The 24,963-nt window shown below is 51.0% G+C and overlaps 3 protein-coding genes across 8 annotated transcripts; 1 reads left to right on the plus strand and 2 right to left on the minus strand.

Annotated features, from left to right (window-relative positions):
• Nucleotides 1-843: 843 nt before the first annotated feature.
• On the plus strand, nt 844-5,050 carry thoc6 (THO complex 6). Of its 2 annotated transcripts, none has more exons than XM_040031790.1 (13): nt 844-985; nt 1,454-1,545; nt 1,619-1,683; nt 2,259-2,362; nt 2,443-2,480; nt 2,627-2,675; nt 3,048-3,119; nt 3,419-3,521; nt 3,633-3,682; nt 3,772-3,834; nt 4,165-4,275; nt 4,358-4,486; nt 4,846-5,050. In XM_040031790.1, exons 1-13 carry the CDS (start codon nt 971-973, stop codon nt 4,924-4,926), a joined length of 972 nt encoding a protein of 323 aa, XP_039887724.1. In that variant the 5' UTR covers nt 844-970; the 3' UTR covers nt 4,927-5,050. The 2 variants fall into 2 exon arrangements, with proteins under 2 accessions (XP_039887724.1, XP_039887723.1); XM_040031789.1 differs by lacking the exon at nt 844-985 and adding an exon at nt 1,048-1,320.
• Nucleotides 5,051-5,404: 354 nt separating this feature from the next.
• med15 (mediator complex subunit 15) lies at nt 5,405-16,153 on the minus strand. 5 transcript variants are annotated; one of them, XM_040031783.1, is made up of 18 exons: nt 15,455-16,153; nt 13,520-13,613; nt 13,073-13,124; nt 12,505-12,528; nt 12,173-12,337; nt 11,680-11,966; nt 9,498-9,794; nt 9,028-9,159; nt 8,613-8,735; nt 8,317-8,417; nt 7,997-8,124; nt 7,652-7,786; nt 7,084-7,147; nt 6,746-6,812; nt 6,504-6,661; nt 6,264-6,430; nt 6,084-6,182; nt 5,405-5,737 (listed from the first exon to the last, which is right to left on the minus strand). In XM_040031783.1, exons 1-18 carry the CDS (start codon nt 15,520-15,522, stop codon nt 5,601-5,603), a joined length of 2,298 nt encoding a protein of 765 aa, XP_039887717.1. In that variant the 5' UTR covers nt 15,523-16,153; the 3' UTR covers nt 5,405-5,600. The 5 variants fall into 5 exon arrangements, with proteins under 5 accessions (XP_039887717.1, XP_039887718.1, XP_039887720.1 ...); XM_040031784.1 differs by having other exon boundaries at nt 9,052-9,159; nt 15,455-16,152; XM_040031786.1 differs by lacking the exon at nt 12,173-12,337 and having other exon boundaries at nt 15,455-16,152.
• Nucleotides 16,154-17,313: 1,160 nt separating this feature from the next.
• On the minus strand, nt 17,314-24,911 carry casc3 (casc3 exon junction complex subunit). Its single transcript, XM_040031791.1, has 12 exons — nt 24,702-24,911; nt 23,319-23,343; nt 23,177-23,232; nt 22,854-23,084; nt 22,588-22,736; nt 22,145-22,318; nt 21,096-21,976; nt 20,590-20,763; nt 20,338-20,436; nt 20,057-20,223; nt 19,694-19,901; nt 17,314-19,156 (listed from the first exon to the last, which is right to left on the minus strand). Exons 1-11 carry the CDS (start codon nt 24,885-24,887, stop codon nt 19,755-19,757), a joined length of 2,289 nt encoding a protein of 762 aa, XP_039887725.1. The 5' UTR covers nt 24,888-24,911; the 3' UTR covers nt 17,314-19,156; nt 19,694-19,754.
• Nucleotides 24,912-24,963: the final 52 nt, after the last annotated feature.

Consider the following 24,963-nt stretch of genomic DNA (forward strand, 5'->3'; position numbering starts at 1 on the left):
TTCCTTTGTATGGCAAGTACATTTGAAGAAATTGACAAATAAAAGTATTCTATTCTATTCTATTCTATATTATGCTGCTATCCTGTATATATTGTACATACTATTGTTTGAGTACTTACGATTGTTTTTTTGTACTTTTTATATTTTACATTTATATTTATTATTGAAACTTGCACCAAGGGAGTGGCACTCCAATTTCGTTGTACTCTTTACAATGACAATAAAGGCTATTCTATTCTATTCTATTCTATTCTATTTGGATGGGCGAGTGAATACTTTTGGCAGTACAGTGTACCTCTGTGGGTGTGGAGAAGTCTAGGAGAGAGGATGACGCTGGTGAGCCACACCACCAACATGTGGCTTTATGCTGAGGAAGAGCTGTGACGTTAGACCTGATGGAGAAATGTAGATGAGAAGGAGCTTCTGTGTGTTTGTGGATCAGAGGAAGCAGATGACTGACGGTACTGCACGAGGAACCATGAAGGAGTATGTGAGGGTGGTGCAGCATACGTATGAGGCCAGCGCTGAGGTGGCTGAAGTTGGAGGTGGGAGTACATCAGGGATCTGCTCTGAGCCCCTGCTTTTTTGCAGTACTGATCGACGGGATGGCTGATGAGGCCAGGCAGGCGACTCTGTGATCTGCAGGAGGAAGGAGGGAGGCTGAGACGGTCCAGAGGAGGGAGGATGATGATTAATCTGATGGCAGGAAGGGAAGAGGAAGAGCTCAGAGAAACTTCGTGGATGCAGTGAAGGAGGATGTGCAGAGGAGGACGAGCCGCTGAGGAAAAGAAGCATCTTGTCGCTTCTACACTACGTCTCCCAGAATCCTCTGGGCTAGTGTTGGTGACGTCACATTCCCTCGCCCCGGTCCGCTCTTTCCCTCCTCTGTTTAAGTTTTGGTTCCTTTGCTTCTGTTTGGGTGTTTGTGCCCGTTCGTTTTAAAGGAGCTCGGTGTGTTTGTGGGAGCGGCATGGGTCCCGTGGAGGTGAGGCTTGCTCCGTTTATCTCACCGGAAACAGGAAATAGAGAAACCGGCTGATGTTTGAGAGTAAAGCGAGCTTCGTGCTGAACGATAGAAACAAAGAAGTGAACGAGCTCGGATTAGATCCAGGTTTTACCGGAAAACAAACTCCGTTAAAAATTCCACTGAATTTAAATTCGAGTCTTTAAAAAGTTTCAGGCTGAGGTGAATGTGATGTGCGATAGATTTACTGACCGGAAGTGGTCAGTATTAATAACAGCCTTTGTTCCGAGTCATCTGTTTATAGAGACATGCACGTTCATTCACAAACTGTTTATTTAAAGCTGATTTACACTCAGGTGAATAAAGGTGACGTCACATGACTGAATGTCCTACAGCACGTGGTAACTAAGTGTCCAGATGTCCCTGCACAGGTGTGGCTGCTCACCTGTGTTGTGGCGCTTGGACTAACGCACCTGTCTGTGTCTGCAGCTGCTGCACATGTCCGTGTTCTCTCAGAGTTTCTCTCCCTGCGGCCGCTTCCTGGCAGCTGGAAACAACTACGGCGAGATCGCAGTGTTCAGGTGAGTCAAACGCACCTGGTTCGACTCGGCTGCGAGGGCCACACCTCTCATTTGTCACTGCTGTTTTTTTCAGTTTGTCTGCAGCTCTGAGTCCAGACGCCACCGCGCTCAACCAGAAACCTGTTCTGACCTTCACAGGTGAGTGTTCGGGCCAAAGGTCGCCCTAAACCCACCGAGCCTCTGCAGTATGGCGAGGGCGTCACAGGCGTACCTGCTGGTGTTTTACACCTGCAGACTCGAACAGTGGCATAAAAAATAACAACGTGATGAGAACCCAGGAAGTCTGAGCTCACTCACATGAAAACACACTCACCTTCCAGCCTTTTGTTTGATAGATCCAAACATTTGTCTGTTTCCTGCACACGGGCGCTAAACGTCCCGTCACACTGGACGCTCTTGTGAGGCGCTAAAGCGTCAGTGTGTTTGGTGACAAACATCTGCGTCATGCTGAAAACACGCTGGAAATAAAGAATCAGTGAAAACGTGAAGGTTCCAGCTGATTTTAAACCAAAACTCTGGATTTAGCCTGCAGGTGGAGTTCCAGGTGTGTTTGTGAGTCAATATTTTTGAGGCTCATTTTATTGTGATTTTTTTATTTGCAGCCCTGTGGGGAGTTCTGGTTTCATTGGGACTTTAGTGGCCGTTTATTGTGTCCGTGTTGATGTTGGACACACTGTCCTCACAGATTCCTTTTTGGTCTTTTTGTCCTGCAGCTCATGAGGGACCGGTCTTTTCCCTTCTGTCCACTGACTGCCACCTGCTGAGCGCGGGAAATGGCGAGATCAGCGCCTGGAGCTGGAGCGAGCTCACCAAGAAGGTAACCTGGAACGCCTTCAGGGACACATAGATGGAGAGGAAAAACGAGTTTGCCTGATTTTTGTGTCTCTGCTTCCTCAGAACGTCAAACCTCTGTGGACCCGAAGACCGAACTACAAGTGAGAACCAGTCTTCCACCCCTGCTTCCTGTCTGCCTCCTGTCTGCCTCCTGTCTGCCTCCTGTCTGCCTCCTGTCTGCCTCCTGTCTGCCTCCTGTCTGCCTCCTGTCTGCTTCCTCACTCACGCATCTGCTGTCTCCTTACAGATCCAGCCTGGAGATCCCAGAGATCAACTCCATGACCATCAACCCCAGAGTGAGTACAGCTCCACCTGTCTGCTCTGCTTCTCTTCATCGCGTTAAAGCTGGCCCGCCTCTACGAGCAGAAAACACTCGAACCTGAAATAAAACACAAACCTGTGACAGTATGAAGAATATCCTCCTCATCATCCTCGTCGTCAGAGCCACCCTTTTACTAAACCTTTATTTGTTTTTGTATGTTTTATTGAGGTCCTTTTATTATTCTGACTTCTTTTCTTTTCATTCTTTTTGAATGTTATTTAATTTTTTGTTTGTAGAAGGGATGCAGCTGCAGTCGGGGCCTTTTCTCCGATGATAATGAGGATAGTTGTCTTTCTGTCGGACGTGTCGCTCCGACGTGTAATGAGGAGTTGTGTTTGTGTGTCAGGATAACAGCCTGGTGGTTGGAGGAGGCGATAACAACATCCATGTAATGGACCTGGAAAACGGTGTGTTCAAGGTGAGTGGGGAACAAGGTTGATTCCATGTTTTGTGTTATAGCCGCTGAGGTATTTTTCTCCTTACAGCACGTCGCTGTCGTGTGTGTGTGTGTGTGTGTAAATGATGACTTCTGCTGTTAACGTGTGAGTCTGTGGGGAACGACTCACTGCTGGAGCCTCTGCTGGATGTCAGAGGAACTGCAGGTTTTATGCCTGGACGTCCGTGTGTGCACTGAACTGTTTCAATCTGATTTTCGTGGCAGCGTCTGTTGGGGGAGTTCTGTGTTTCCATGGTGACAGGTTTGTGTTTTGTCTTCAGACGGTGCTTCAGGGTCACTCGGACTACGTCCATTGCGTGACTGTAAGAGAGAGGGAGGCGGAGATCCTGTCGGGGGGAGAGGACGGAGCAGTGAGGCTGTGGGGTGAGTTCACAGGAAACATGGGGCTGTTGGGAGGATGATGATGGTGATATTAGTGACGATGAGGATTTTGGTGATGGAGGTGATGATGAAGGTGATGTGTTGCTGTTGCAGACAGCAGGACGGGTCAGTGTGTTCACTGCATCGAGGTCTACAAGTACGAGGTGAGTGCCGGAAAGCGTCGCAGACTTCCTGTGATGATGTCACTTCCTCTTTATCTGAGGATAAACAAAGGTGTGTGTGTGTGTTTCAGGAGTGTGCGCGTCCTCAGTACGGTAAATGGATCAGCTGCGTGACCACCGACTCGGACTGGATGGTGAGAAAACGTTTCCTCGCATCGCTGTGACTCCTCCCCCTCCTTCCATCAAAGTTCACTTTGATGAAAATGATGTCATCTTTGATCTTTGATCACAGCTTTAACCGTGAAAACCTCTAAAGATGAAAGTCTTATTTCTGAGTCAGACTCTGAGAGGACTCGTGTTGTGTTAGAAACAGGTGATGGACTCCAGGTGAGTTCAGGTGACGTTAAACTGCGAGATGAAACGTTCTCCTTCGTTCTTGTTCTGAGGTTTGTTGTTTTTACAGATGTTTCCTTAGATTCCAGATGTGTAAGATTCTGAACATGTCTGACTTCCTGTTCCCACAGCTGTGCGGCGGTGGACCGTCTCTGTCTCTGTGGCACCTCCGCTCGCTGTCACCGACCTCCATCTTTAACCTGAGCGGGTGCCAACGACAGTCCACCTTCCATCAGGACTTGGTGAGGAAGACGCTTCAGTCAGTGTTTGTCCATCTGTGCCGGTGCTCGCTCTGGTTCACTTCCTGTGATGCATTTCCTGTAGATCCTAACGGTGGGTGAAGGTGCGTTCGTGTCGCACTGCCTGCTGGGCGGCGAGGTCAAAGCTCAGATTCCCTGCACGCCACAGAGCCTGAACACGCTGCAGCTCAACAACAACAGCACCGAGCACCGGGTGAGACCCTGAATGCAGCACGCACATCCTCACGCAAACACGGAGGTCAAATGACACGACAGGTTCACGAGTGAAGTTTAACGCGTTTCACACATCGCTGGTTCAAAATCCGATTTCAGAAGTCCACATATCAGACCTGAGCCGTGACAAACTGAGCGTGTGCAAACACGGCGGGACAGTACAATGTGGCTCAGTGCAGTACAGTGCTGATTGGTTGAAGCTGGAGAAGACAACCGGAACATCCTACACATTAAAAGTCAGCAAGGGGTGTGGCCAGAAGAGAGAGGATGTGAATGAAGACAGAGCGACGTCAGGTTTTTTTTCCCCCAGTGTTAGTGAACGTGTCGTGTGTGTTTCAGGTGCTGACGGTCGGCGGCAGCAGCGACCGTATCGACGTGTTCACCAACCTGTCCTACAGAGCGTTCTCCCTCAGATTCTGAACTCCGAACTTCATGAGACGCCACGCACGCACGATAAACTGTCTGTTCATTTTCCATGTTTTTATTCGTTTTTGGGCGTTTTGTATCAGCTGTCTGTGAGAATAAACGTATGAAAATAAAAGCACGCCACACTTCATTGTTCTTCACCAGCTGAGCTCTGATTGATTAAACCAACCAGCGAAGAGCCCACCCTGTGATGAACAATTGAACTTTGATGTTCTGATCACAGGTGTGCGCTCATGAAAGTGTTCCCAACTGAAATCAGCGCTGTGCCGCTCCTACGAAAGCTTTTAAATAAACTTTATTAACACAGCACACACGCACACTCTGTCAGTTCACCGGTTTGTTTCTGATTAGTCACATGCTGGAAACTCCGCCTCTTTCACTGACACAGATGAACCTGTGAGTGAACAGGAAGTAAACAGCTGATTGACAGGTGTGTGTTCACACCTGCAGCAGGTAAACAGAAAACAGCTGATTGGACTGAAGTGAACACATTTTATTTAATACAAAAAGACGTCATACAAAACAGGGACTAAAACTTTATTTAAACTAACAGAAACAGACTCATGACGCATTCAAGGAGCAGCAGAGAAATCGGTAATGGGTTTCGGCTCTGATGACGCCCATCTGCAGGTCTTACCCAGCATGCACGGGAAGCAGTGGGCGGGGTCTCAGGCTGCAGACAGGCAGGCCTGCTGGACGCTGCGAGCCCAGGTGTTGAGCAGCTCGGTCACCGAGTGTTTGTCGGGCAGCTGCAGCAGTTTGGACGTCATGTTCCTGTGAACCGTCTGCAGGAAGCTGTTCGCACCTGAAACGCACGCAGTCGATGATGTCATCACCACACGTTCCCAGATTTAAGTTTGAAGACAAAAACACTTTAAATGTCCGACGGCCATCTGATAGAAACGTTTCTACTCTGACTCTATCCTCCCTCTGCAAGGCCACGCCTCTGTGTGGCATCCTGATTGGCTGCCCCTCACAAACGCTCTTATTTCCTGCTCTAATTTAGACTTTTGTGAATTTATGCTTTTAAGAGTGTTTTCACCTATTTATCTGCATTTTGTTTATTAATATTTTTATTGAGCCTGTGGACGTCTCTGTGGACGCGCGGCTCTATTGGGTGATGAAAGACGGCGGCGGTGGGCGTGTCTTACCGTATTGCTCTCCGTCGTCGGCCCAGTGCGGACTCTGGTCGGGATAATCGGCGGGAACACTGAGCTGCAGCGGAGGAACGCTGGGAAGGTTTTTATCGTCTGAAAGAGAAAAATCAAACACCAATAAGGTTTCACTGTGTGATCTGCAGTGGGCGGAGCAGTGGGCGGCGGTGTTCTCACCCAGCTTGCAGATGAGGTGCACGGTGCCGTTGTTGCTGCAGTACGAGGGGTCGAGGTTGACGAGGAACTTGACGTCGAGGCGCGCCACCTCGCCCTGCAGGATGTTGGGGATCGTCTGCCGCTCGTCGTCCTCGTGCTTCCTCTTGCGCCCGGAGATGTTCGGGCCCCTGAGGAGGACGCGACGCTGTGAATATGACCTCTGAGCTGTAAAGTGTAGCGCGACGTGTGTGTGGTACCTACATGATGGGTGGTCCGTGGATGGCACTCATGGCGGGGGCGAAGGATCGGTAGAGGGAGTGGTTGAAGACGGGCGAGCGGATGTTGGCCATGACGGCGTCCAGCAGCGGCTGACACAGGTACTGTTTGTTGGTGGCCACGGGCGGGGGAGGGGGCGTCGGCTGAAAGGACAGGAAACACAAACAGAGGCTCAGACCGGCGTCGACCCTCTGAAGATTAGAAATGAGAGGAGGCGCTCGCCTTACCACCGCCATGTCGTTCTTCAGCTTCTCCAAAGCGATCTCACATTTCTGCAGCGTCTTCAGGGGACACCTATAGGTCAAAGGTCAGGAAAAGGAGGTCAGGAAGTGTAGCGAGGAGCAGCAGCTTCAGCTGTGAGCTTGGAGGCGTGGCTGACATCACTTCCCGTATCTACAGTGTTTGTGTTTTCCAGCTGTGATCACGTGACCACAGCTGGAAAACGCCGGACTCCTAGTGTCTGATGTGAAGACGTGGAGCAGGCTCTGGGTGGAGGCGGCTAACCACGTCAGCTGAGTTTGGATTGTTTCACGCACAAATCGAACCTGAAAGGAATGAATCCCACCTGGTGTTGGGGTCGGTCAGGATGTTCAGCAAGCTCTTCATCTTACTCAGGTCCTTCTTCCTGTCTGAAAACACAGAAGAAAGCAGCTGAACTTTAACCACGCGTGGATGCGTTCAGGACGGGCACCGGATCAAACCTAAACGATACGCATCCCTGTTCAGGAGCAGAAGTTTCCCTTCTTTCGAGCGATCTGCTGATTCTGTGACTTTGCAGTGGACTCGTGTTTGAACATCATCACCATGAATGACTCGATCATGTGTTTCTTCTTCTCCTCACTTCGTGTCACATGACTGCCCTTCTAATCATGAGCTCGTCGCTTCCCCTCCACTTCCTACCTCGACATCGTCTTCCTGTTCATGTTTCCTATCAGAACATTTTTCCTTTCCGACTCTTCCAGTCATGATCATCGTGCTTTCGTTACTTTAGTAAGAAGAGGAATTATCCTTTAAATCTCCAAGTGTACCATTACCAAAGATGAACTCCACGAACCTCAGTTTGGGAACCCGTGCATGTGTGTGCTGTGGCGTCTCGGAAGGAGGTTGTGATGTCAGCGAGGCGAGCGGCTCACCTTCGTTTTTGTCGATCTTGTTGATCATGCGGCGCAGCGGCTCGATGTACTTGGAGAGCTGTTTGAGCTTCTCCATGTACTGCTGGTCCTCCAGAGACGTGGGCCCCGCCGGACTCATCACCGAGCTCGGGTTCACTGAAAGTTTCACAATAAAAGCCGGTGAAACTCTGAGGAGGGAAAACAGACGTGAGTTTCACCTTCTCTGACCTCAGTGTGTGTGTAGCTGTGATCGAGGCGCACACGACTGCGCCGCTCAGCGGCGTGGTCAGCGAGCGTGACGGAGCTGCTGCGTTCACGTTATTCTGAGCTCTGTGAAAAGTTCCTTCCAGATGTTTGTGGGGTTACCTGGAGTACTGAGTGGCCCGGGGGAGGGCACGCCGTAGTTCTGGGGGGTTCTGGAGTTGGCGGGGCTCGGCGACGGCTGAGGAGACGGGCTGGGCTGGAAACCCCCCGGAGACGGAGTGGGACCGGAGCTGTGGGAGGAGCCAGAAGGAGTTAGACTCGCTGACAGACATGTAACCTGCGCTGATTCTGTCCTGTGACACCGAGCGGGTCAGAGACCAGACGCAGACGTGAATCTGAACTCGCCTCAGCCAGAGGCTGACGACTGGCTGACCCACTGCTGTCCCGAAAGGTCAGCGCTGTGGTCTATTTACTGGACGTACCTGGCCGAGTTGGGCTGTGAGGTCGGGGGTTGGGGTGACGGCTGCGGAGGAGGCGGCATCGACTGAGGAGTCGGGACCTGCACCGGTGAGGGCGATGACATCTGCTCGAGGTGATTGGACAGACAAGGAAAGACAAACTAGCCAATCAGAGCACAGAGGGGAAGGCACGATGTTTGTGTGCGTGAAGCAGCTCCATGAGGTCGTTAGAAACTGTCTCCACCTCATGAAGCTGCTTCAGACTGAAGAAACAGGAGGACGAGCAGGTGAAGGTCAGAGGTCACACTGGGGATAAATACCTGCGGTGTCATGGCCTGCACTCCCACCACGCCAGCTGCAGCGGTGGTGGCGTTTTGAGGAGGGATGGGGTTCAGAGGTGCTCGAGGTAGCCGGGCTGGAATCTGCATCCCAGGACGAACCAGCTTCAGAAGAAACAAAGCACAGGTGAGCAGAGAGGACAGGTGAGACCTCCGTCTTTCTACACCTGTGAGGACCAGGTCAGATGTTCCTGCAGGTTCAGCTTTGTGACTTGAGCAGTGAGAATATCAGGTGTGGACAGTTTAACCTACAGTTAACAGGAAGCGGTCGCCCCGGAGCAGGCGAACCTGTCATTTTGAGTTTCCTGTTTCTGCTGCCGTGAAGCGTACTCCCGACACCTGCTCTACAATCTCCTGCCGTTTGTCTGATCGTCTAAATAACTCAGAGCTGATGAACCTGAGTTTGTGGCGGCGTCCTCACCTGTCCCGGCACGGCGGCTGCAGCGGCGGCTGCGTTGAGCTGTGCTTGCGCTGCGGCCTGCTGAGCTTGCTGCGCTGCCTGCTGCTGCTGCTGCAAGGCTGCACGGGCCTGTTCTCACACACACACACATAGCAAAGCATGCAAGCAGAGGAAGGGAGCACTGAGAAAATTCAGACCACTGGAACAGGAACTGCAGACTGATCACAGCCTCTGGTCGGATTTTCATTGCACACTTCCTGTTTTACTTTGAAAATCTGATTCGCTGCTTTTTCAGACGTCCAGTTCTTTAAATGACAGCACTGAGTGAAACTGTGCTAACTTATGTTATGAATTACAATCTTAAAAACAATTTCTCTGACTCGATTTGGACTTTGAACGCTGAGACACCGACTGTCTGGCTGTGATTCAGTCGGAGTTACAGAACCAAACCTGCAGTTCTGTCTCACCTGGAAGGCCTGCAGCCTCTGCTGCTGCTGGTTCAGAGAGACGTGCTGGGATGGGATCTGTCCGGCCAGAGACTGAGACACCATGCCCGACTGCTGCTGCTGCTGCTGCTGGGAGTGAGGAGGCATCTGAACCGGCTGAGTCTGAGCCTGGACCTGCTGCTGCTGCACCATCTGCTGGATGGACTGGGCCTGGGCCTGAGCCTGGGCCTGAGCCTGGGCTTGGGCTTGAGCTTGGGCTTGAGCTTGGGCCTGAGCGTGCTGCTGGAGCTGCATAAGCTGCAGCCTGGACTGGTGCATCTGTAATCAGACAAACACAGCTGATGAGTAATGAGAGGAAAGCCACTCGTCTCCCCTCACAGCCACTAGCGATCAGAGCGGTGGTTTCAGGGTGGCCAGATCGCAGCTGTGAGCTCGGAGCATTAAACTTATCCTCTGTAAGCCAACTTAAAGCTAACCTTCCAGCGGTGCCCTAAGTCGATTTTGCAGAAACTGTTGATCACTGAAAGTCAGATTATTTCTTTTGTCTTTAAGACATTCCTGCAGTTTAACTCATTGGTCTGTGTTATCTGGCTTCATGGACAGATAGAGCTGGGTGTCATCTGCATAGCAGTGTAAATGTATGCTATGTCTTCTGATGATGCTGCCTAAGGGAAGCATGTATAATGTAAACAGAATTGGTCCTAGCACTGAACCCTGTGGAACTCCATAATTAACCTCAGTGTGTGAAGAGGACTCTCCATTTACATGCACAAACTGGAGTCTATTAGATAGATATGATACAAACTAGGGCTGCCACAAACGATTATTTTGATAGTCGACTAGTCGACTAATCAGATCATCATCCACTGGACGTAAAACTACAGCTTATTGCACCAGCAGCATCTGCTCTTATATAACTATCATTAGCTTACAGCTTTAAGCTTTTAAGGTGCTAACTAAAAATAAAGACAAGATGATAGATTTTTTAATTTTAATGAAATTTGCAGATTGTTTCGGTGAAGTTTAATAAACTCCTTGCTATCTAAACTATAACAGGACACTGGAGTATATTCTCCAGCATCTCACACTTCTGATAATCAGCTGTCTGCTTGACGTTTATTCAGCTGTGTAAAAACTATAACTTTAATCTCAGCCAAACCGATTTACTCAGGAACAAATAAAATACTGGGAAAAAAAAAAAAAAAAAAAAAAAAAAAAAAAGCCAAACAACAACATTTTTAATTTATCTAAGTGACTCATATATATTTAACCTGAGTCGCGAAAGACGGCGGTGGGTTTGAAAACAATTTGCCGGGAGTCCGGTGTTCTCACAGCGCTAGTGACCTAGCCCCCGGCTAGCTATCGAGCTAGTGGGTAACAGACGTCTCCGAAAACGTCGGAGCGCTTTTGAAAATATGTGGTGTCCTGATAAACTGAGCAGATATTTGAGGTTTACACAGCTACATTCTCGCCTGAAAATATGTTAAACGTTTATTTTGTGACCCAGAAAGAATAATAAGAGTAATATTAAAACTAACTAGCTACCGCCATTGTTGGAAACTAAGCTGGGCCGCGCTATGAATTCTGGGACACAGCTTCTTCTTCTTCTTCTTCGGGGTTTAACGGCAGCTGGCATCCTTGTACATGCAGTGCTGCCATCTTCTGTTTCAGTCCGTTATTACACTCTTAAATCCTGCTACTTATTCCTGCGTCTTTTGCGATCTTACAAAGCTTCAAACGACACGTCGATTATTAAATCAGTCGTCGACGATTTTGATAGTCGACGTAATCGTGACTAGTCGACAAATCGTGGCAGCCCTACTACAAACCACTGCAGCACAGTACCTGTAATACCTACAGCATGTTCTAATCGCTCTAATAGGATATTATGGTTGACAGTATCGAACGCTGCACTGAGGTCTAGCAGGACAAGCACAGAGATGAGTCCACTGTCAGAGGCCATAAGAAGATCATTTGTAACCTTCACTGAAGCTGTTTCTGTGCTGTGATGAGCTCTGAAACCTGACTGAAACTCTTCAAATAAACCTCTGCAGATGATCTGTTAGCTGTTTATTTGCTCTCACAGTTTACAACAACTCATCCCGTCTCTGGATAGAGCTGATTTATGCAGAGAGGATCGGACTTTAATCCTGGCACCTACGCAGCATTTACTCCGCCTGCAGGGAGTATGACCTGGTCTCACCTGGTTCTGCTGCTGCTGGTTCTGGGCCTGCTGTTGCTGCTGCTGCTGCTGCTGCTGTTGGAGCTGCTGCTGCATCTGCTGCTGCTGTGCCCTCAGCTGCTGCTGCACCTGGAACTGCTGCTGCTGGATGGCGTTCTGCTGCTGCTGCTGCTGTTGGATGGCGTTCTGCTGCTGCTGCATGGCGTTCTGCTGCTGTTGTTGGAACTGCTGGAACTGCATGGCGTTCTGCTGCTGCTGTTGCTGCTGCTGCACCAACTGCTGCATGGGCATAGGTCCCGGTCCGCCGACTGCAGGGGGAGAGAGAGGGGGAGATGAAGCAGCGGGCCAGCGTCCGAGGCCAGCTCTGGACTCTCAGACACACACCGTGCTAAAGCAGAGACTGAAAATCAGGCCGGCTCTGACGCCGAAACGTGGCATGTAGACGCAGCCAGCCTCCACCGAACACTCGGAAGATGTGCATTTACAGCAAACACCACATGGAGGAAACACTCACTGGCTTGTGGGTTTCCAGCCACCCCTGCCATGGCATGCTGGCCTATCTGCATCGGCCCCATGGCCCCCATGCCACCCACTGGAGCAACGGCAGGGCGAGGCCCCATGCCAATGGCGCCAGGACCCCCTCCAACCCCTGTCAGGGTATTCAGGGCATTCATGGGATCTAGCAGAAGGGTAGACAACAGACCATATTAAGCAGCTCCAACATGCACAGCAGAAATCATGAACGCCATGAGTCCGGTACAGACCGGTCCAGCAGAGGACAGAACACAGCAAAGAAAACAAATGGGGCGGGGGAGGGGAGACCAGAGAGACACGAAGCCCACCTACCTGAACCTCCAAGAGCCTTCTTATCTGCAGAGAGGACACAGCCGTCAATAACTCTGATCAAGGATTCAGGGCTGAGCAGCAGATCCACTCAGCAAAATACACAAACAACTCATCTATATGAATGTGGAGACTAGCTCCGCCCCCTCTCTGAACAGCACAGGTGTGAATAAACAGCAGACATTTACAGGTTGCTGTATGAGCGATGTGAGTCAAAGTCACGTTTGCTGATTTGAAAAAGCGTTTGTACCCACAGGAACGAGACTTCCTGCTCACTCTGCTTTTGTGGATGGAGTCTGTAAAGACTCACTTCCTGCCCGCCGGCAGGTAAATCAGGGAGGGTGCGTTCTGCTCTCAGGCCGACTGCTGAGCACATTGTCTTTCTAACATGAAATATAAAATTGTGTTTCTTGTTTTTCCTGAATTTGATGCTCAAATGAATCAAAAGCAACAAACGACCAGATTAGTGCGTGACTGTGACCTGCAGTCCAACGCCAGCTTCACCCATAAGATCGGCGACAGGTCATTGATCTGCGATCACTAAGGCACGATGCGCTCCTCGGATACTCACGGATGTCTCTGAAGTGAATGATCAGCCGGGCCACCAGAGATAAATACTCCTCCTGAGGAAAAACCAGACACATGGTGCAGAATTTACATTTCAGCAGAACGGCGACATTCACGGCTTCATTTAAATACTTCAGTGTGCATTAAACCTGCTTCTGTTATTCTGCATTTTATCGTGATATAAAAATGCAGCTCTCTAGCTTCAAACAACCTCTAAAACCAGTGATCTGCTTCCACAAATAACTCATAAACGGTCCCAGTTTGTAGTTTAATGACCAGTCTGCTGGTGCGAGCTGGCTCTCCTGTGTTTGTTTTGTCCCCTCAAACCTGCCCAGCAGGTGGCGTTAACACTGATCAGTAACAACTTTCACTTCTTTTGTAAGCCAATCATTTTCAGAAAGCAGCGTCAGCAGTAACTAATCCAGACGCGGCGGCGGTGGGCGGGACTCACCCTGGATTTGGCTTTGACGTAGACGTGGTTCTCCATGTCCGTGCCCGACTTGTGCGTGGTGTTCGAGGTTCCTGCCTTCCTTATGGCCTCTTCGCTGCAGGAATCACACTCATCGTCACAAACACACCTTGATATCTTCATCGGTCTCTGCATTCACCCCCACCTCCCCAGTTACACTCATTCATTCACCGTGAGCATCACATGCATCATTTAAAACCACGACGCTGCACATGAACCGGACCTCTGAGAAGACACCACAGAAATGACTCTAAGCAGCGAACATGTTAAGTTAACACGGCTCAAATCGCAACGCTGAACCAATCCTGGAACACCACAGTCTGGATGTGGATAAGGATCCTGACGGATAAAGACTGTACGGGGACGTCAGGATCGCTGAGCCGGGGAAACGTAGCTGAACGGGAAAGGTGTTTTACAGGAAGTTATTAACGTATTAAAATGTGTTTATTTTGTTACAACTGTGAGGGCAGGTTTTATATCTTCTTTATTGAAATAAAAGCACTTGTTATCCAGATCTTTTTCTACAACAGTTAAACTAGTCACACGTGTCAGCTGTTTGCTGTAATCTTTGTATATTACAGGTTTCTGATACCTAATAATGAAAAAAAGTCTGAATCATGATGAAAAATAACGACGTATCTTCTATAAATGACCTGTTTGCTGCTGCTGTGGGACAGAGTGGAGGTTCCCATGCTCGTATATTTTGATCCGACGTTACTTGTTCGGATGCTTTCAGACCTCGCTAACTTTTTGATTATTGGCAGAAAGGACATGTCACGTCTTTCCTAAATGCAACAAAAGCTTTTGGATCTTTCCCACCGTCAACAATAATGTTCCCTGTTCTGCATAAAGGAAAAACGGCACAGGTGGAAAACAGCAGTGGACCTAAAGCAGAGCCTTGTGGTACACCGCGAGGAGCTGTTGTTTACATCAACATACAGATTTCTTTCCACTAGAAATGACACGAACGACCTCACAGACTCCACAAAACTGAGTTTGGATGAAGACTATGATGTGATCTTCACTTACAGAGCTGCTCTGCTGAGCTCTATTGCTTCTGTTTTTACTTGGACAGTACATCAATGCACTGTATCAGAAGCCTTTGGAGGACAGTTCAAACAGCGTGCCCACTTTAAACCTAATCTGAACCCAGGATCAACAGAGTATCCTGACTCAAACTGATCATAACACCTCTTTCAGATTATTTAGATTCAGGTCTGCCTTTTTTCAGCGTCCCTTATGGGAGTGAATGGAACATTGTGACAGTGGATTTGAACCCATTCAGCCTGATGAGCAGCATTTCTCTCTATAAAGATGGGGACACTCTAATCTTTATTAAAAGGACCTCACTGCTGTAATCCGCTGCTTTCAGGAATTAATCCGCACATGTTCACGACCCACCTGAAGAAATCCTCCGGTTTCGAACCGGCGACCTTTCCCGTGTTAAACCAAAGCAGCACTGAGCTGCTTGTTTTTTTACTTTCCTGACTGTGTACGAGCAGAAGAGCGGGAGCGTCACGTGACCTCACGCTGACTGTAGCCGCTTATTCACACTACACAGCCTGACTTTCAGTCATGCAGGTGAACGTTCTCACAGCGCAGATAACTGTAACTCATTAGCTTCAGCAGCTAATGGTGCTAACAATGAAAGTTGACAGAAATGATCTGTTAGCGTCATTTTGTCCATTTTCTCTTCGCCGAATAGAAGCCACCATCCGGACCTTTCGTCCTCTGTGTCCCGTCGTGTCATCAGATCCGAGCTCGCTTTGCTTTTTTACCGGTTTTTCTTAATTTAACGTTTTCTAAACGCCTGCTCAGACATGACGCATTTTCTAACAGCGCCGCCTTTAGCTTAGCCTGAGCGGCTAACACAAACCAAAACAGTGACATTAAACAGAACAACAGAGACTTTCTCACATCTGAGCCACGACTTTCTGTCGGAACTGTGGGCTCCTCCAGTCGCTGTCCGCTCCCGACATTTCCATGGCGCAGAGGAGGTTTTTCAGGAGAACTGTGGCAGAATTCCTGGATGCTTCCCCTCTGTTCTTCCTCCTTCTACTACGGGATAATGGCGGCTTGAGTCAATACGCGCTGCCGCCGCCTGCTGGACGGAATAGTTACTGCACCGAGGAAAACTGGGGCGGCCACGAGGACACAAAGGGCCCAACGAGACCCCCCCAAACTCCCACTGAGGAGCCTGAACCCCAGACTGCAGAGGGACTGCTGTGATGTCCATTTTGATCATTTTTCACAGTCATTTGCTTCTGTCTGAGATGTTTACCTCTTTACAGGTGCTGATTGACACCTGACTCACTGCATTGCTCTCATCATCACGGTTATTCATGGAAAACAAAAGTCTAAATAAATGAAACAAAATATGTGAATGCTGGCTGCAGCAAACAAAAGACAAACACTGAGGCTTCAGAATAATTAGTGCAGTCAAAAACTGACAGCACGCTGGCTACTTTTTATATAAGTCTGTGATTTTATGATTCTGCCTCATTGTGGCTCTGCCCATCAGCCGCTCAGTGTCCTGAACACCTCAGCGACACCTGATGACACCAGAGTGGACCGACAGGATGTGAGCAGACTGTTCTGGATCCACCGGGCTCGCCCAGGAGGCGTCCTGCTCAGATGCTGGATGATTGATTTGAATACATCTGAAGAGCTGTTGGTGCTGAACAAAAATCCCTCCTGAAGCTTCTGCTGGATTTAAAATTATTTAAAAAATAAATCTAAACAGTGAGCAGAAACATGTTTTAGGTTCTTTATTGACCCTCTGCGTGGACGACGACGTTCTCCACATAGAAACAGAACCAAATCAATGCAGTCATCATCATCACTGTAAAACAACAGCCCTGCGGTCACAAGGTATGTCCCGATTCATAGGCCGATTACATCACAGCCAGGTGACAAAGGCTGTCCCGATTCGAAGACTCCTCCAAACGAGTCCTCCTTTTCCCCAGATTTGAAGGATGGGTCGGGTGTGTCCTTCGTGGCCCACCTATCCCAGAATTCATAGTGTGGCCCAGCCAATTCCAGTTTCCAACAATGGCGGCAGCTACTAAGTTTTAATATCACTCTTATTAATCTTTCTGGGTCACAAAATAAACTTTTAACATATTTCCTGGTGAGAACGTAGCTGTGTAAACTTCAAATATCTGCTCTGTTTATCAAGACACCACATATTTGCAAAAGTGCTGCGACGTTTTCAGGGATGTCTGTTACCCACCAGCTCGATCGCTGACCGGGAGCTCGAGGGTCACTGGAGCCGCCGAGACTCCCGGCACATCGCTTTCAAACCCCCTGCGGTCTTTGGCTGCTCAGGTTAAACGTGATGTATGAGTCACTTAAACAACCTAAAAATGTTATTGTTTGTTTGTTTTCAGTGTTTTATTTGTTTGTGAGTAAATCGGTGTGGCTGAGATCAAAGTTACAGTTTCCACACAGCTGAATAAACGTCAAACGGAAAACTGATAAACAGAAGTGTGAGACGGTCGAGAGTTTCCTCCAGTGTCCTGTTATATTTTAGACAGCAAGGAGCAGACGCCGAGTTTATTAACTCCACCCAGACAGCGGTGACGCAGATCTGAAGGCTCGACCGTCCTGTTTCACAGCCGCTCACTTCCGGCCTTCTCTGAAGGATGCAGCCTATGAATTGGGACATAGCTACAGTGAGCAGTGTGGGCGGCTCGGGTCAAAGGTCACAGCAGTCAGCCCAACTCCAGCTCTGCAGGATTTATTTGAGAGAAGAAAACAAAGAGGAAGACCCAGAGAACAGGAGACGTCTCTAAACTTTATTGAAACATCTGTGGACATTAACGGTTGGAGCTGAAGCTACCGTCACAGCCGAAGGCCTCCTCTTCCTCCTCCGATGAAGGCGAACGAAGATCAGAGCGGTGTCGTTTCTGATGCAAGCACCAAAACCCCGACTTCCTCCCACTGAATCCGAGCCCCGCCATCAGAGGAATCCCCCCAATCAAACATCAGCACGGGGATCAGGAACGATTAATGTTCCTGTTAAATTCAACCTGTTTTCTCCTGACGACCCTGCTAAAGGGCTGAACGGCAGGCGTTTCTAACGGCAACTCGCTTCTGTCCTCACCCATCAGTCAAACAACTCCCCGAGTTTAACGAGAGGAGGAACGCTAACGTCCGACCACGAGCTCCCAGAACACGGAGCGCAAACAAACAGAAACATGACAGCCGGGTGTTCTTCATCAAGTTTTAGCTCGAGCTTCCTGCGTGCAGAAAACAAAGAGACGAGGCGGCACGCACCCCCAACAACAACAACAACAACGATAATAAACCCAAAGAAACAGACGTGAGAACAGAGGAAACCAAACCCACACGGCCGCTCTCCATCATCCATCGATTCGCTCGAGGTCCCTGCCGAAGCTCCTCTATGCCTATTAGAATATGTTTCTACTCTGCAGCTTCTATTTACACGTACGCCTGCACAGCAACACGAACCGCCTCCACCTGCCCCAACTCCCCATCACAACAGGAAGTGACACGTGTACGCTCAGGAGGGCAGACAGCCGCACGTTAAAAGGGACGCGGCGCCGTTACAGGACTCGAGGCCTTCATAAAGGATGAAGGAAAGTTCAGCTTAATTCAACTTAAACTATCTGATGTTTAATCTGCTAATTATTCTCTTCATTTATCACAAAATACATAACTCTTCTTTTAATGCTGGACCCTAAACCCCGCCCCCGTCACAGGTCTGCAGTTTGAATCTTTACGATAAGGAAAAACGAGAAGCTGGAATTATTTTCCTGAAGCTCAAAAACACTCAAATGTCAAAACCATCCGTTTAAACAGAAACAAGTCGCTAAACTCAGTTTATTCACGAGTCTCACGCGTCTGCGTCGCACGTGTGAGACTGTTCTGATGAAACACAGCAAAATATCCGGATTATAAACATTCAGGAATGTTTGAGTGCGTTTAGCTGCAGTGATGCTGTCAGAGAGAAGCTCTGGATTTGATTCTAGCTGTTTTTGTTTCCTCCAGGTTTGAAGTCTCGTTTAAAGTTTGAACTGCAGTTTCACTGAACGCTGAAACACACGCGACGTCTCGCTAAACTACGGCCGTCCGAACACGGAGGAAGCGATCTTTGCTCTACCTGCACCTCTGAGCGCCCACGTGAGTTACCGCACCTTTATAAAGTGTTATTAACCGTTTATTACATGTTTATCTGCTGATTACACGTTAAAGTTAGAGGAATGAGCACTGAGCAGAAGCCAAAACAAGCCGAGCTGTCTTCAAACTCTGTAACTGCGACGGATGGACGACGACGCGTCCTCCTGCAGGAGGAGCGCCTGACGCAGAAAACCGTTTCCAAGATTCAACAGAAAACAAATAAAAATACTCTGAGAGCACCGACAGCGCCGAGGTCGACTCCTCGTCAACTCGTCAGTCCCATTTTGCTCAAAGATACAGCATCGAACCGCCGACCCGCCCGACTGCTACACGGGCTAAAGAAAAAACAAAAAAAAGGGGGAGAAAGTCTGAATCCACCAGTGCTGTGGGCGGAGCCTGTCTCCATCCCGCCCTCCTTCCTTTACCATGGTGGATGTTTTTGGACCGCAGCTCCTCACCGACCCGCCCACCCCGCTCCTGCGGACAGAGGGACACACGAACATCAAGGAAACAAGAATCATGTTTGTTTGTTTTTGTTTAAACGACTTGATTAGTTTAAAGCATGAAACTTTGATAACGAGTCCTGGATCAGTTCTGTGCCTGCGCATCGTTTCTCCTCCGTCACAGTTCTTACTGAGGCTACGTCCACACGTACAGTTGGGAAAAAGAAAAGGACCTGCGTCCACATCTAAACACAAAAAACGAAGTCAAACGCTGTGAAGAACACGCCACAGCAACCGGTGGCGATATAATGCAAACCGTGTCGACATGTTGGCCAATCAGAAGTCTGTAAATTTGACCTGAATCAGTGGCGCACATGTTTGACGATGTGCGGCTAAACCTACGTTTTCCTCGTCAACACGTGAACGTAAAAACGCTGTTTACGTGTGGACGTAGCCTGAGCCTACAAAGAACGACCTGTGCACTTCCTGCGCCCACCTGTAGAGGGCGGCGTTCCTCGTTCGCATTAGCCTCCTAAAAACACCCACTACTCCCCCCTCAGGTGTTACTCACCTACAGTTTTTGGACCAGAGCGAGGCTGAGATGGAGTGGCAGGGAGGGGTGAGGGGCAGAGTCACTCTGAGGCAAAGGGCACCTCTGGAGGGGGGGGCTTGACGGTGACGGGCTGGGATGTGCGGCGGGGGGGCGAAGGCTTGGGCTGGGCCTGCTGCTGCACCGTGTCGTAGTACGTCACGCCTCCGTAGGTCACCTGGGTCTGACCCTGCAACCAATCAGAGAGCTCCTGGATCACACTTTCAAACTCTCACTCTATTGTTCCTGCACAGAACACGACACTGGCCACAAACTGAGGCTCAAAGACAGGAAGACAACCAATCAGAGTGAATTCCACGCCACCTTTTAAACTGACATCAGTACCTGTGGGTTTGGGTACATGGTGGGGTAGGGGAAGGTCATGACCCCCGGTGGAGGGTAGAAAGGCGGTGGCAGCAGTTGCTGTGGTTGCCCTGGTGAAAGAGACACTGGTGGGCCTCCGTATAGGGCGGGGTTAGCGATGGGGCCTCCTGATTGGTGGGGATGGAGACCTTAACAGAGACGAAGACATGAGGTCACTGCGTGAAAACATCCATTGACCTCCTAAGACCCGAACTCTTTCATGCATGTTTCATTTCTCTTTGCTATTTGCAAACTCCACCTACCGGGATGCGGGATGTGCATCTCAGGCTGCACCAGCATGCCCTGTGGCGGCATGGGGGCGGGGCTATCCCCGTGGGCATAGATTGGTCCCTGGTACGACACTGAGACAGAAAATGACAGCGGGTTAATCACAGCGAGGCGACGTTTTCTTCTCCAGCAGCTCGTTTTCATAAAAGGACGCTGCGCTGTTTCACAACAGCTGGAAACTGATGTGACGTAGCCACGTGGTGCTGGTCACGTGATCTTAGGCTTACTGGGCTCATAGTAGTGTCCCTCCATCACTCCCAGGTGCATGGGCGGTGCCGGCTCGGGCACGGCTCTCTGTCGCTGGGAGGAGTAGCGTTTGGCCCGGTTGTTGCCGACACCCATTTCCTCGATGCTGGAGAACTGCGGCGGGCCGCTGGGCATGTGCAGGGGGTTAGGAAGGCCTGCGGTCAGAGAGACTGGTTTAACGACAGACAACCACACGCGCTCGGGGGCCTGCAGCCGATGGCGCCAAATAACAGGGCCCAACATGGAGCCACATTCATCATCAACAACATTCAAATGTTGACTTTTATGGAACACGTAAGATTTAGTCTGCATGAGAATTCAGAACAATGACAAAGTTAGAAAAAGCCAAACATCTACAGAGAGAATGTGAGACATCAGGAAGCTGCGCAGGTGCGGGCGCCTCAGGTGAAGCTGTTCAGTCAACATTTAGCACGAACCACCTGACTCGTGAGCGCCACCTGTGAGGTGACGGTGTAAAAGCGCTCACCTCTCATCTCAGACCGCACGTACGAGGTCGGGCTCCAGCTCTGCCTGGCCAGATTGAGCCGAGCAACGTCCTGGTCCAGCTCCGTCACACCTCCTCCCGCCTGGCTCGGCGCGTCGCCTCCACCCGACCAGCTCTTTCCCCCCACGTTGCTGGGAGAAGAGGTGTTACCCCCGGCAACGGACTCCTCCACAGACGCCTGTTTACTGCCCAGGTCTGCGGGACGCGAGCGAGTCCTGCGAGCCAGCGAGTAAGACTTGCGCTCCACTGGCCGCTCGGCGGGAGGGGAAGCTTCCCGATTGGTCGCTGCTGCCGACTGAAGGGAGGGGTCGGAGCTGGAAGAGGAAGCGGCCAATCCTGATGCAGATCTGTCCGTGCCGCCTCGCTGCTCCTGCTGGCGTCTCGGCGAAGTGGACTGGTAACCGCCCGGCTGTGGCGACGCTGCCGGCGTTACGGCGCCAACGCTCAAGTCCTGCTCCGTGGCCCCTCCCTGACTGACTGTAATGTCCTCAATGACCACAGAGGGCGCCCTTCCTCCTCGCCCTCCTCTGACACCTCCCCTTTCCCCTGTAGGCTCCGCCTGAGCCCGAGGACCCGGCCGCTCTCGGTGGTGCACCAGGGGTGCGTTTGATTCATTGTTCCTGTAGTGAGACGAAGGTGGGGGGTGCAGGTTACTCTGGGGTGGTCTGCTACGGGAGGGAGGCGGTCTGGAGGGGACGCCGCTTCGCTGTGCAGAGGATGGCGACGAAGAGGAGGGGTGGACAGATGATGGTGGAGGAGCTCCTCCTCGGTTCAGACCTCCTCCCCTGTTCTGCCAGGACCGGACGGGCCGCTCGCCTCCTCCATCTCGCCACCGCTTGTCTCTGCTGGGAGACGAAGTCGGTCTGCAGGAGACAGAGACGGAGGTGAAACATCAAACCGACAGCAGCTACGCTCATTACAGGAAGTGTGATGACCTCACTCAAAGTGACTTCATTTAGCGAGGTGACCCGCGGACGTCCCAAAGCTCGCAGCTCTGGAGACGTTCAACGTTCAGCCGACACGCCGCTCACCTGGGCCTCCGCTGTCTGTACCCTCGGTCTCCGGGGCCGCCGCCGTTTCGGATGTCGTAACCATAGATTGCGATCAGCTCCTCGCGGCTCTTGGGCGCCTGCTCCTCCTCCCTGAACTTGTCGTGCTCCCAGCGGCCCTCATCTTTCCACAACTTCCTGTTTCTGCCTTTCGGCCTGAAGACAGACGGAGAGGACATCAATGACATCACATCGATGAGGTAACAGCAGAGAGGCTTTAAAAACGAGCCCTAACCTGCGCAGAGTTACGACTGACCCGTGCAAGCAGTGACGCAAATCTGTGGGCGGAGCGTTCCAGCCCGTCTAACTCCTCCCTAAACTCTCAGCGCTTCAGTTTGTCAGCGTGCAGCACGTAGCAGACACGGTGCTTCACTTCAAATGTCTGTTTAAACGACTCGGAGCTGATCTGGAGGCGGAGCTATTACCTCTCCTCCTCCTGAGCGTGCCCTCTGACGTCGTGTTCGAAGAACAGACCCTTCCTCGGGATGTACGCCGGGTTCTTCCTGTCCTCGTCGTCGTCCAGCTGCTGCCCCGGTTTGCCCCCCGCCTTCGTCTCCGGGTCGTCCGTCGACTCCTGTATGAAAGTTCAGATCAGACCAATCAGATGACAGCAGGTACCATCTTTAATCCCTCCCCTCGCTCTTGTTACCCTTCTGCCTGAGCAGAGGCTCACTTCCTGTTGCTGTCTCACCTGTCCGTCTCCGCTCTGTCGCTCTCCTGCTAGGTTTCCCTTCTCCTCTGCTTTGCTCTCCTCTTTGCTCCGCCCTCCAGCCTCTTCTTCCTCCTCAGCTTCTCCGCCCTCCTCCTCCTCTCCCTGCGCTCCCTCCACAGGCCCGTCTGTAGTGGGGGGCTGGGGCTCGCTGGCTGCTGCTGGAGCTTCCTCGTCGCTGTACTGCTCTGCTTCCTCTTCCTCCTCCACTCCCTGAGGAGGACACAGTTTTAGGAGAAACACTCCCTAAAGAGGCTAAAACGTGACGTCACAGCCGAGAGGAAGCGGCGAGTCGGCGGTCGTACCTCTGAATGCGAGCCGTTGTCCTCGGGGTCGGCGCTGTCGTAATCTGAGAGGACGGCTGAAAAACAAAGAGGAGTGAAATCACCCGACAGCGGCCTGATTTCCCAGATTGTGACTTCAGAGTGGTGCAAAGAAGCAGCTTACCTTCTCCAACGCCGTCTTCACTCTCCTGCAACGACAAACAAGAAAACCAACGTTAAGCTCCAAAGCGCCGAGGATCAGACGCGTCTTTGTGTCAGAGCTCTGCTGCGAGTGCGTCACAGAGCGCCGGGCACGTTATTCAGCCGTACAGACCACCAACAGCACAGCTCGGATTACTTCAGCAGAGTCTGAACGCAGCTCAAAGATCAAACGTCTCACAGAGTCAGTCTCTTTAAACCAGCGCTCGGTCTGATCTCACGCCAACAGCCAGATTCACTTTGTGTCTGTGCATCCGGATAAAAAAAGGATTTACAAGAGTGAAGAGGAAGGTTTATGAGAAGGTGGTGAGACCTGCTGTGATGTTTGATTTGTAGAAGGCAACTGAGCGTCAGAAATGAGCGACAGCTCGGAGTCAGAGAGCGTCTGAGCATGTGCAGAGGAGGGAGGGCGGATGATGAAAATGGAGCTGCCAGGCAGGAGGAGACGAGGAGGACCTCAGAGGAGGTTCATGGATGTAGTTAAGGAGGACATGCAGAGGGGTGGAGTGACAGAGGAGGATGCTGGGAAAGGAGGAGGTGGAGGCAGAGCTGCCGTGGCGACCCGAAGGAGAGCAGAGATCAGATGAAGCAGAAGCCCGGAAACTGGGAACCAAAGTAACAGCGCTTAAACACAGCAAAGGTCTGAAATCACAGGCAGGACTCACATTTCACTTCAGCACACTCATCAACAAGCCTGCTGCTGATTGGTTCTTACTAATCTGCTGTTTGTTGTCATGTAAACATCCTGGAGCCAGTAAACCCGCCTCAGCCTGCACTGCGCTCGGACTGAATCGGTCATGTTTCCCCTCGCTGCGGGGACCAAAAACGGCAGCTAAACACCACCACAGGGGCCCGGGATGATCTCAGACAGACCCACGGCCACAAAATGGAGGCTCAGCCCAGAGCCTCTCTCAGACCTCGGGTCACGCGGAGGTGCGTGATGCAGCCAGCCCGGGGGTCCCGGACATCACTCTCACACCTTGGTGTTGTGTCACGTTTGGTGTCCGTGTTAGTTTGAGCCTTTCCGGTTCGGGCACAAGCGCTAAAGCGAGCTACTCGGTCTGTTCCAGCTCGAACCGCCAGGCTGCCCGGGGTCATGGACCAGAACCGTCAGACGGAGCCGTTACCCGTTTCCTTCGAGCTAACGCCGAACAAACACCGAGCTGTCTGTGGGACTCGAACACGTCACCTGCTGTTTTATCCAGGGTTCATTTCCCACAGTGACCCGGGCCCGGAGCGGGTCTCTGGCCCGGAATAAATGCTCTAACGCCGGAAAGCTCGGCTCTGATCTCCCGCCCGGGACCGGGCGAGCTCTGGGAGCTAACATTAGCCGCTAGCTGGTACTCACACACTCGGACTCCACGTCGCTCTTCGCCGGGACCCGGCTCGCGGCCGGCTCCGCCGGGTCGGGCTCCCGTCCCCGGGGCTTCGAGGACGGGGACCCGGACCTCCCGCTGTCCGAACCCGACCCGGACTCGTCGTCATCCTCGCTGTCCTGGGACGCGCGCCTCCTCCTTCGCCGCCGGTCCGCCATCTTAGGACTCGAATGGTTGGAAACGGAAGAAGAAGAGGATTATGGGTATCCGAGTTCTTCTTCAGTGAGACGATTA

The sequence above is a fragment of the Simochromis diagramma genome, unplaced genomic scaffold (genome assembly GCF_900408965.1).
Source record: "Simochromis diagramma unplaced genomic scaffold, fSimDia1.1 OVJJ01000228.1, whole genome shotgun sequence".
Lineage (NCBI taxonomy): Eukaryota > Metazoa > Chordata > Actinopteri > Cichliformes > Cichlidae > Simochromis > Simochromis diagramma.